Source organism: Lytechinus variegatus, chromosome 14 (assembly GCF_018143015.1).
Source record: "Lytechinus variegatus isolate NC3 chromosome 14, Lvar_3.0, whole genome shotgun sequence".
Classification (NCBI taxonomy): Eukaryota; Metazoa; Echinodermata; class Echinoidea; order Temnopleuroida; family Toxopneustidae; genus Lytechinus; species Lytechinus variegatus.
In genome coordinates, this window is record NC_054753.1 from 20,869,842 (window position 1) to 20,882,299 (window position 12,458).

At 34.9% G+C, this 12,458-nt stretch overlaps 2 protein-coding genes across 2 annotated transcripts; both read right to left on the minus strand.

Annotated features, from left to right (window-relative positions):
* Positions 1-855: 855 nt before the first annotated feature.
* LOC121427992 (E3 ubiquitin-protein ligase TRIM71-like) lies at positions 856-4,641 on the minus strand. The gene is made up of 3 exons (XM_041624569.1): positions 4,634-4,641; positions 3,194-3,641; positions 856-2,118 (listed from the first exon to the last, which is right to left on the minus strand). Exons 1-3 carry the CDS (start codon positions 4,639-4,641, stop codon positions 856-858), a joined length of 1,719 nt encoding a protein of 572 aa, XP_041480503.1.
* Positions 4,642-7,857: 3,216 nt separating this feature from the next.
* LOC121427763 (E3 ubiquitin-protein ligase TRIM71-like) lies at positions 7,858-11,581 on the minus strand. Its single transcript, XM_041624313.1, has 2 exons — positions 10,901-11,581; positions 7,858-9,903 (listed from the first exon to the last, which is right to left on the minus strand). Exons 1-2 carry the CDS (start codon positions 11,531-11,533, stop codon positions 8,641-8,643), a joined length of 1,896 nt encoding a protein of 631 aa, XP_041480247.1. The 5' UTR covers positions 11,534-11,581; the 3' UTR covers positions 7,858-8,640.
* Between the last annotated feature and the right edge of the window lie 877 nt (positions 11,582-12,458).

Consider the following 12,458-nt stretch of genomic DNA (forward strand, 5'->3'; position numbering starts at 1 on the left):
AAAAAGAAAAGTGACTTTCAATATTGTGTCATTTTGCAAATTTTGAATTTTGACCTTGCCCCATATTTCAAGGCACTGCACCTCCATATGAACCATAATCATATCATGTAGGGTATCATTTTAAGGAGAATCAAATGTTCTATTTATTGCTATTAATTACACATTGATATTCATTAAAACCGAGGAGGGATTATCGATCAAAGTCAGATTTACAAACTTTTTTGAGGAGTTTTAGATCAATATAATAATGAAGGGGTACTCAGACTGAGAGGGACAAACAAACACTGAAAACCTGATCAAAATTTGACAAGGAAATTTATAAGCATTGCGTTACCTTGGTGACACTGTTATAAAATTGGTTACTGCTTTGATTTGTAATATCATCATTGTTGAAACAAATTTTATACACAATGCATTGTGATGTCCTATAATGAAATAAGAAAAGGGAAAGTTGGGACCACACAACATCAGCCCACTTATCACTGGTCATAGCTGTTTTCACAAAATATCGCTAAACTTACAAATTAATTAGTTGTTTTATCAGATTTTGATGAAATTTTCAGCGTTTTGCCATTTTATGCTATGGAGTATGTCAAAATGTATATTCTGATTTTACTATTTTAAGACAGGAGAACCCATTTTTAAAGGAATTTTACTGATATAGTTATATAGCATGCGTGACTAGTTTGTATACTCCTAAGAATGTCACATGATGGATCCTACCATTGAAAAGAGATATCATTAAATTATGATAAACAATAGAATATGGAACCATGGAGGTAAATCAGGATAGCTCGGTGAATACATGTTACACAATATTGGGCTGTGATGCTATATGATGTGAGACAATCTGGATTACAGTGAAACCTTGATGAAATATAACTTCTTCCAAGAAGCAAAGGCGAGCATGTCTGGGGAGAGGGAAACCAAGTAACACCAACTCCTACCCAATGTCATATCAAGTGCATTGAATTCAACTCCTTCCTTAAGGTTCAGACCATCAAGATCATAGAGTCTGATCACGACGCTATTATTCTTCTCATCAACACTCGCTACATACACCCTGTCCTGCTCACCCACGGCAGCATACAGGTAGACACCCCGTGGAGCTTGTAGAGACTCACCAGCATTCCCATCCCTGTCATAGACCGTCACCACGCTTGGATCGGCATGGCATGAACTCGTGACGATCAAACCCGTCCAAGTGGTAGATGCCTGATACGTATGGTGCTTTGTTTGAACGGTGTGTTTAAGAATGGATCCTGTCGGGTCATAGACGTAGACTTGTTTTCCATATTTAGTAATGATGATTTCATCTGTTGGACTTCTGTTAACTCTGAGAAAATATAGATTGTCTCTCACGTGGATTGTTGCTTTCCTGGAGCCAAGAGGAGAGTAGATGTAGGCTTCTGTATTACCAGTGGACACGCATAACGCCCCGTCCCGTTGCAAAATCAGATCATAACAAGTCATGTCACTTAAGGGTGTGTTTCTATACCGCTGCTTTCCACCATTTGAATCAATGATATCAATACCTTGTGCATCGCTCCCATACCCGATAGCGACAGTGCTATGAGAGTACCTTGTCATACCTTGCATCCATTCCCGTAGATCAACACACTGAATGACTTCCATCTTGGAATCTGATCCTGAGATGCTCCCGAGGTCAAGACGAGTATCACCTGCTGATTTGAACCTCTTCCCCTTTGCTTTCTTCTTAATAGCTTCCGCAGAAGTGTGATCAGTAACCTCCTTCAGCATGGCATCCAGCTCCTCACAGAGCAAGATATGAGCAGATAGAGTGTCTGTCTCAAGATGACCAAGTCTGTCATTATCTACCAAAATAATTGAACTACAAATACTCTTGATCCTCTGTCGATCTTTTGACTTCAAGACGTCGAGGTCGTCATCAAAACTATGCTGTAAGGCATGTATTTGGTCGGTGAGATTTCGAAGATTTTCTTCCAGCTCCTTGGCCTTGATGCTGTAGGCTTGCCTGACATCATCTAGTAGTGTCTGCACTGCAGTGTGTACCTCATGACGTTGTATTTCTATGTTCTGAATGTTCTTCTCCAGCTCTGCTTTCTTGTCGGCACATCGTTGGGCAAGGTCTGTCACCTACGAATTGAAAGTGATAAAAACAGTGAGTTAGATCTGGAAATATTCCATGAAGGTGAATATAACAAATGATAATACTATAAAACAAAGATAAGTCATACAGAATGTCACGACAATCTGAATAAGCTTGAAGAGAGACAGCATATAATTACAAAATTGTTTGTCATATTGAAACAATAACGAAAACAATCATCAATGTAGTTCAACATAGAGAATAAATAACACAATTAAATGCAACAACATTTTAGATACTGATGATGGTATTACAAATTATCATATATCATTGTCAATCTGTATTCAACACCATCTATATTTTCATTTTATTAATCATTATTAATTCATATATTCTTATTCATTATGCCATTATTATATCATTATTCGTCTTATCATTAGTAGTAGTATTATTATCATCATTATTATTGTCATTGATATTTCATTATTATTAATATTATCATTTTTTTACTATTACTGTTCTGAATATCTTATATGTCTTGATATTGTGATTATCATTATTATCGTCATCACAATCAAAATAATTATTAAAGTGGTATGATCTCTGGTGTTCATTCTAATCAATTAATTATTTTTCATCATCTTCTGCTCAATGATCGCTTTGAGTATTTATAACCATGTTAAATCTACCTATAGTATTATACACACTTAACATGCTTGGCAACCTACTGTCCACTATGTTGGGTAATGTTGGTTAAAATATATATACATGCTTATATTTATTACCCAACTATTCGTTTTTATTACCAAATTTTGACAGATAGTGTGTTACCCAGTGATGGTTAATAATTAATCCTTTTTGCCTAAACTTTTTAAGAGTACGCTTTCGAAATGTTTTATTTTTTATACAAGCTGTTTAACCTTAATACATTACCTGTTTAAATAGATTTCAAAGTGTTCAGACTCTTAAACAGCAAAGTTTGATTTTTGATTTGATTCTCAATTGAAATCAAGCATGGTTATTTGAAATTCTAAACATCTCTAGTCTTTTTAACAACTAAAGATTCAATAGTAAACAGCGTTAAATGTATTTTCAACCAGCATTAATTATGAATAAAGTTACCTTCCGTCGCAACTCCTGCTCAAAGTCAACCTGGTTCTTGATTTCATGAGCTTTATGACCAACAAGTACACACTTGTGACACACGTGGACCTTACAATCCTCACAAAACATATCTTTGTTCTCTGGTTTGTGGATGGAACACTTCTCGAATAAATGACCAATGCTGACCTTCCCTTCGATGACATCATCCATGGATACAATCTCATGACCTTCGAAGACGACTGTAAGATGTTGATGACAATGTAAGCACTCATCACACATGTAATAATTACATGTTCTGCAGAATGATACAGCGTCTTTCAGAGATTTGCAAGCGGTGCATTTCTGGCACATCTCAAGGACAGCATTCATCCCTCCACACTTGGCGTGGTAATCGTCTACGCATCCGTTGATGGAGTCATTGAGGCGGAGATCATCGACACGGTTGGCGTACAACTTGGTTATCTCCCTGCAGAGAGGACAGAGTCAATTGTCCATGTTTTTTTCATTCATATATGCAAAAATCCCGGAATGGATGATTTGATATTTCCAATATTTTATGCATCTCTTTTTCTCTATCAAGAAAACATTTTATTAGGTTACCCGACTTAAATGATCCATTTTTTTCTTTAAAGACACACAGAATCTGTTTTCATCATTTAAATATCTGATTATGTAAACAAAAGTATTTTTTGTTACCATGACTTTGTGTAAAAATTCCAGCATGGATGATTTTATAATTTCAATATTGTTTGTATCTCTATTTCTCTATCAAGAAATGATTCTATGAGGCAACCTAACTTAAATGGTCTATTTTTAAGAGATCTTATTCGGTAGCAAGAACAAAAATCTTCAATGGAAAATTCTAAGTCTGTATGTCGATTGATATTGTTTTGTAAAATTGTGGTTTTATGCTTTTTTACATTGTTTGAGTAAAAAAAATTAGTCAGTAATGTTTGTGTTGTGATAATTCTATCTAAAAAAAATATTTGTATCTCTCTCTCATCTCTGATTCTCGCTCAGGTTTCATCTCATGTACTCCTGATCCACTCATCTTATATTCTCTCACAACTCCCCTCTCCCTCCCTCTCTCTATATCTCTCTCTCTCTCTTTATTTCTTTCTGTGTTTTATTTTTTTCTTTGTTTGTGTATTTTTCTATCTTTTTTCATTTTGTTTTCTTGCAGTAAGGGTGTCTTTATCAATGTTTCTTGTTGTCTTTGTTTGTTCCTTCTTTCCTTTTAATTTTTTTCTACATGTATGTTTGTTCGGGGGTACTTTCTTTGTATGTTTTCCTAGCTTTGTTTTTTTAATACCTTAGTAAAAGTGGCTCCGGACCCGTTCCTTGTACACTGTTCCTTCTGAAAAGTTAGTCAAGATTCAAGAAGTTTATTTTCATTTCCATGACAAATATAAATCAAATACAGATACAAATCAAAGTATGAGTACAAAATCCATTTACCTCAGCATAATTACATAATAACATCTTGTATAAAATAGTATTAAGTGTGCATGGAAATGAACCCTGCCAAAAATGCACTTCTTCATGCTCAGTGTTGAATATAGACAACAGTACTACAATGTTCAGCGAGCTCAGAGAAACAAACTTTCTTGTATTTGAAAGTTTGTCACCTTAATTCATTATTACATATCTAAAATATGACAAAACCTGAACACATAATGTTCATTTTTGGGGTTGGATTTACTAACTTTGGAGTTCCACTGTAATACTGTCAATATAAATGACAAAGATTCTCATTAACATGATCAAGAGATGAATAGAATTTCTACTAAATTGTTGCTACAGTAGGCCCTATCAGTATTCGAGTAATTATGAATTATTGTCAATTATCTTACTTAACACGATTCCATGTTGAAAAAATAAGACTTAAATCACCAAGAAAATATTACGCACATAGCGTACCCGAAGCAATAGCACCGTTTCAGAAGTTGGAATAGCGCCATCATACACAGTTTTGAAACCAGTCTTACTTTCTTAATAATCATTTCGAAAAACCGATATTATTGTTTTGAAGTTTTTTTCCTATTCCTCTTTGCTACTCTATTTTTTAATTTCTTATTTTTTTCTTTCTATCCATCATTGTTTCTTTCTTTAATTATTTCTCCCTTTCTTTCAGCCCCCCCCCCCCTCCTCCCCCTCCCCCTCTCTCTCCCATTCTCTTTCCTTCCTTTCTCACAGAGCGTTCGTGCATGGCCCATTTTTATAATTATTTCAGTGTCTACCTGAAGTTCTTCCTTATCTTAAATAATATTTTTTTAATAAAGATTATGTCATGAGCATGTCAGTCGAGATAAATTTGCTGTTCTAAATATAGATCAAGGAAAACCTAATCTTATTTCATTTTCATCGCGTGCGTTCAAAAGCAATTTATATCTCAATTATCATCTTTAACATCTATCTCTGCTTATCACCACCATACGTATTAACGATGGTTATTCCGTTATAACTATTATCATCACCGTCATCATCATCATTACCATCATCATCGTTATCTTTACCATCTTTACTACCATCTTCATTACCACCATGTCACCATTATCTTCATCATCATCATTGTCGTCGTCATCATCCTCAACACTACCACCACCACCATCTTCAAAACTACTGTCATCATCATTATCGCTATCATCTTCACCACCACTATTATCGTTATCATCATCAATAACACCACCACGAAAATCACTATGCCTTCATAATGATAGTAATAATAAGAACAACCTTCGTCATCACAACCACCACCCCTATCATCACCGCCACCACCACCACCACTACCGCCACCATTGTCATCAATGTAGTCATCATCGCCATCATCACCACCACCCCTATCACCATGCACCACGACTACCATCGTTTGAATAATCTTCATCACCATCATCATCTATCATAGTAATCATCATTATCTTCATCACTATCATCACCATCATCATCATATATCGTCATCATCATTACCATCATCATCATCATTACTATCATCATCAACATCATCCTCATCATCATCATCATCACCATCACCATTACCACCATCAACATCATCATCATTACCATCACATTAGCAATTCACAAATGTATTTGAGATGACACCCCCCCCCCCCCCTTCCTCAACCTTTTTGTTATAGAAACTCTTGGAATTGATGTTGGTGTCTCGGTGATTATCTGTTAAAATTATTCTACCAGAATTTGGTAATGTTAAATATACATGTATAAGTTTGGGGTTTTTACCGAAATTAGTGATAAACAGTTTTTTGTTTTTAAGTAAATCATCTTCTCACTCCCTTTCTCTCTCTCACCGACCACCGACTACCACCCCCCCCCCCCCCCGTTCTATTTAGTTAGTATTCAACATGTTCAAAGTTTGACCAGATTTAATTCAATTTTATCATATTTACAATTTAATGAAAAGAGAAATCCATAGATTCAATTCAAAAGGAATAATCGGTATGTGCTCGATATACTTCAATTCTAATAAAATATGCATTAAACGTTTTTAGATGACAAATTCTAGATTGTCCTCTCGGAACAATTTTCTCTCGTTTTCTATCTTCACCATTTATATATCTCACAAAATAATCGGATATATTATTTGTTTCTATTGTTTTCTCTTTTGGTTTGCTAAATGCATTCTAATACATATAGGCCTATTAGAATAAAACAATCGAATATCAAAATGCAGCCTTTGTATAATGTTATATACTTTGCATCTTTATGCCCCTTTCTTCTGTAATGATGATTTTTTTTATTTAAGTATGAAACCAGATATTTATTCTACATTCAGCATATAAAGAGATGATATATTTCCTATATCATTATACTATATAGTTGGTAATAATCGATACCAATACCATTCCCATTTAAGTCTACAAGGGTCCCGTAACACAAAGGTTAGCGATTGATCGTATGCTTGGTATTCATGATTAATTGTACATTGTAGTCAATTCAATCAATCGTAGAGATATTCATCTAAGTTGCTTGTTAAGGTTCGTGCAACAGGCCCAAGAAGTGCATTTCAAAACATGACATCTATTTGATCTTTTTTATGTTGAACTAACTAGGCGAGATAACACGAAGGTTAGCGATTAATCGCTAAATGAAATAGCCTATCAAGATCGTCGTTGCATGCGTAATTTGCTCACTAGACTGAATAGGAACCAATCAGAATTGTTCTTTCAAATAATGTGTTACTGGCTCCTGATGTCACTGGTTATACATTCAAAATAAATTCATCTAATAGCTACGCATAGTCACTAATAGTGATGCATTCATGGCGTCAGGAAACATGTTTTATAAAATAATACAAACCTTATGCCGAAATTATAAAGCTATAAATTTTGTAATCAATTTCCTTTTAAAATACTATTTCCCCGTGGATAAACAGAGTCGTTCTAAACATAGGTCATAACTATACGTGAGAGAATGTCAGAGACCAACCCATGAGAGTGCAGTAACTCGATAACATGCATTTATAATATATAAATCGTGATATTTACACAAGAAAAAAAAATAATTTATACATCAAATTCAAAGTACAATTACATGTTCTTAAAAGAAAATTACCACAAATCGACCTGGAGTTGCCCCTCTACGTTCAAGGTGATAACCAGGTCTTTCGAATTATTGCATAAAAGTTTGGGTTGCTTTTTTTTGCACGTTTCTTTTTTTCAGGCTGCTTTCATGATCTTAAACTTGCAATCAAAAAGAAACCGAACTATTTTCGGACTTGTACTAATAAAAATACATAATGGCTAGTTGTTTGGATTTTTCTTTTTTGCCAGATCAATGTTTACAATCTTCTATTTTCACAATATGTAATTTCGAAAAAAAGGTGGTTTGGATTTTTTTCACCGATGTGTTATCGTAACGAGCAAAATGGGGATAGAGATTGCTGGAATGTTCTTGAAAAAGCAAATAAATAGTGTCAATTTGGGGGATCTGAAGCGATCGTGGTTACATATATACTTGAATGTAAACAGAGAAAATCTGGCACTGAACACTTGAGTATTAGTCGAATAGCAATTGAACGTTTAAGTTAATCTAGAATTAAAGGTAGTGGAATCTATCTTTATGAATTTTCTCTAAATAATTCTCAGAAAGACTCTACACATTAATACAACGATAATGGACGATTTGTAATTATACTTTACACCGTATACAATACATTCATATATGCAATATTATGTATATAATAATTGAGATAAAGTTTGTATTTATACACGCATATATTGGAAAATGAATATAAATTATATATTCACATCTCCACCTGTTAACTAATTTATACGAAACCATGGTAATTAAGACTATCCATATCACATTAAGTGATTCTATCATTAGATGAAGATATCACATGGTCAGTAATAAACATGTAATACTGAATATCGACACGTGTTAAAGTATATTTGTAGCAGGATGAAAGCATGTCAGTCCCCATACTACATGGTGAGATATAACGTAGATTACAGTGATACCTTGATGAAATATAACTTCTTCCAACAAGCAAAGGCGAGCATGTCTGGGGAGAGGGAAACCAAGTGCCACAAACCCCAAACCCATGTCATATTAAGTGCGTTGAACTCAACTCTTTCCTTCAGGTTCAGACCATCAATATCATAGAGCCTGATCACGACGCTACTATTCTTCACATCAACACTCGCTACATACACCCTGTCCTGCTCATCCACGGCAGCAAACAGGTAGACACCCTTTGGAGCTTGTAGAGACTCACCAGCATTCCCATCCCTGTCATAGACCGTCACCACCCTTGGATCGGCATGACATGAACTCGTGACGATCAAACCCGTCCTGGTGGTAGATGCCTGACACGTCGTGTGCTTTGTATGAACAGTGTGTTTAAGAGTGCATCCTGTCGGGTCATAGATATAGACTTGTTTTCCATAGTTAGTAATGATGATTTCATCTGATGGACTACTGTTAACTCTGAGAAGATATCGATTGTCTCTCACGTGGATTGTTGCTTTCCTAGAGCCAAGGCGAGAGTAGACGTGGGCTTCTGTAGTACCAGTCGACACGCATATAGCTCCGTCCCGTTGCAAAACCAGATCATAACAATTCATGTCATTTAAGGGTGTGTTTCTATACCGCTGCTTTTCACCATTTGAATCAATGATATCAATACCTTGTGCATAATCCCCATACCCGATAGCGACAGTGCTATTGGAGTACCTTGTCATACCGTACATCCCTTCCCGTAGATCAACACACTGAATGACTTCCATCTTGGGATCTGATCCTGAGATGCTCCCGAGGTCAAGACGAGTATCATCTGCTGGTTTGAACCTCTTCTCCTGTGCTTTCTTCCTAATAGCTTCCGCAGAAGTGTGATCAGTAACCTCCTTCAGCATGGTATCCAGCTCCTCACAGAGCAAGATATGGGTAGATAGAGTGTCTGTCTCAAGATGACCCAATCTGTCATTATCTACCAAAGTAATTGAACTACAAATACTCTTGATCCTCTGTCGATCTTTTGACTTCAAGACGTTGAGATCGTCATCAAAACTATGCTGTAAGGCATGTATCTGCTCGGTGAGATTTCGAAGATTTTCTTCCAGCTCCTTGGCCTTGATACTGTAGGCTTGCTTGACATCATCTAGTAGTGTCTGCACTGCAGTGTGTACCTCATGACGTTGTATTTCTATGTTCTGAATGTTCTTTTCCAGCTCTGCTTTCTTGTCGGCACATCGCTGAGCAAGGTCTGTCACCTACGAATTGAAAGTGATAAAAACAGTGAGTTAGATCTGGAAGTATTCCATAAAGGTGAAAATATCAAGTAATAATACTATAAAAAAGAAGATAAATCATACAAAACGACATACGATGTTCTGAATAAGCTTGAATAGAGACAACATATAATCACAAAATTGTACGTCATATTGAAACAATAACGATAATAATCACCAATGTACATTAGTTCAACATAAAGATCAAAGAACGGATTAAATGCAACAACATTTTAGATGCTGATGATGGTATTACAAATCATTATATATCATTGTCAATCTGTATTCAACAACATCTATATATATTGTTGTTTTATTAATCAATATTCTGTTCTATAGTCTTATTTATTATATCATTATCATGACTATTATTATTCCTGTTACCTTAATTATTATCATTATCATTATTTTATTAGTATTATTTCTTTTTATATTTTTACTGTTAATGTTCTTAATATCTTGTGTATATCTTGATATTGTGATTATCATTATTATCGTCATCGGTTTCATCACCATCGTAATCATTAAAATAAAATAGCGTGATCGTTGGTGTTTTCATCATAAATCTACATACTGTCCACTGTGTTGGGTAATGTTTGTTAGTACAAAAAATATATACATACTTATGTATTCTGGGCAGTTATTGTCTAATTCAGCAAAGTTATTACCCAATTATTAGTTTTTATTACCCAATTTGGACAGACTTTAACTAATAGTAGTATGGATAATATGTTGCCAAGTGATGGTTAAAAATTGGGCGTTTTTGCCCAACCTTTTTAAGAGTGTACGCTCTAAACATATTGCCTACATTTTTATACAACTTGTAAACAGCTAAGTTTGATTATTGATATTTGATTCTGAAAAAATTCTGATTGTTTAAACTTCTAAACAACGACATAACTGTAAGGTTCAAATAATGAACAGTGTTATGTGGATTTTTATACAGCGTTTTTGCTGTGATAATTATGAATAAATTCACCTTGTGTCGCAACTCCTGCTCAAAGTTAACCTGGTTCTTGACTTTGTGATTTTGATGATCAACGAGTACGCACTTGTGACAGACATGGACCTTACAAACCTCACAAAACATGTCCTTGTTCTCTGGTTTGTGGATGGAACACTTCTCGAATAAATGACCAATGCTGACCTTCCCTTCGATGACATCATCAATGGAGACAATCTCATGATCTTCAAAGACTGACAGATATTGATGACATTGCAAACATTTATCACATATGTAGTTATTACAGGTTCTGCAGAATGAGACAGCATCTCCTTGAAGCTTGCAACCAGAACATTTTGGTCGCATCTCGAGGACAGCATTCATCCCTCCACACTTGGCGTGGTGATCGTCTACGCATCCGTTGATGGAGACATTGAGGCGGAGATCATCGACACGGTTGGCAGACAACTTGGTGATCTCCCTGCAGAGAGGACAGACCATGTGATCAAGGTCCTGGTGGGTTAGATTGTATTTCTTGAGGCATCGCCTACAAAATGTATGTTCACATGAAGTTAAGATCGTCGCCTCGACAAATATATCAAGACATAATGGACATATCAGGTTCGGTGAAGAACTTGATGCTTTCTCTGATCCACACTTCTCAGCCATCGCTAAATCAATTTACAAACACGAGATCTAAATTCCAACTATAAACATATACATGTATGTCTATCAGGACTAATGTATGTTGAAACGTCAAGTTCGAGTTATAACACAGTGATGCAGCTTCATATTATTGTCATACTTCAATACAAATTCAACTACAAGTCAAACACACCCACTTTGAACATCCTATAACAATAGAACTGGGTATTCCCAGCTACCTTTGAACTTGACTGCGCGTTATATATCGTTGATAGAGGGCGTGGCATTATCAAGATCGTATCTCTGTGCAAATTATGCATTTTCGTCTTCATGTGCAAAATCCCACATTTGGATGATTATATCTTTCAAATATATTATGCATCCAATTCTATTTCTCTATCAAGAAGATATTTTATTAGGTTACCAGACATGAATTTTCGAATTTTCCTTTATTAAAAGACAGTATTCTGTGTAACTCATTCATATATCTTATTATTTTTTAAAAAAGAAAAAATGTCAATTTTTATCTTTCTTCATAGGCCTATGCATAAATCACAGAATGGATGATTTGATATTTCCAATGTTTTATGCATCTCCTTTTCTCTATCAAGAAAATATTTCATTAGGTTACCGGACTTAAATGTTCCAATTTTCCTTTATCAAAAGACAGAATCTGTTTTCATTATTTAGAGATCTGATAATGTAAAAAAAAGGGTAATTTTTTCCATAATTTTTGTCTTCATGTGTAAAAATCCCAGCATAGATTATTTGATATTTTCGATAATGTATGCATCTCTGTTTCTCTATCAAGAAGAGATTCTGTTGGTTTACATGACTAATATTTCATATTTTGAGAGATCGTATTCAGTAACGAGAACAAAAATCTTTAACGGAAAGTTCTGAGTCTGTATGTTGATTGATAATTTTTTGTGTTAAATTGTGGTTTTAT

Excerpts from the sequence above, each read along its gene's own strand:
- LOC121427763 (XM_041624313.1), bottom strand. The coding sequence starts at position 11,533 with ATGGCTGAGAAGTGTGGATCAGAGAAAGCATCAAGTTCTTCACCGAAC. Across the intron at positions 9,904-10,900 it reads AGCAGGAGTTGCGACACAAG|GTGACAGACCTTGCTCAGCG; the intron begins GTGAATTTATTC and ends TTCAATTCGTAG.
- LOC121427992 (XM_041624569.1), bottom strand. Across the intron at positions 2,119-3,193 it reads AGCAGGAGTTGCGACGGAAG|GTGACAGACCTTGCCCAACG; the intron begins GTAACTTTATTC and ends TTCAATTCGTAG.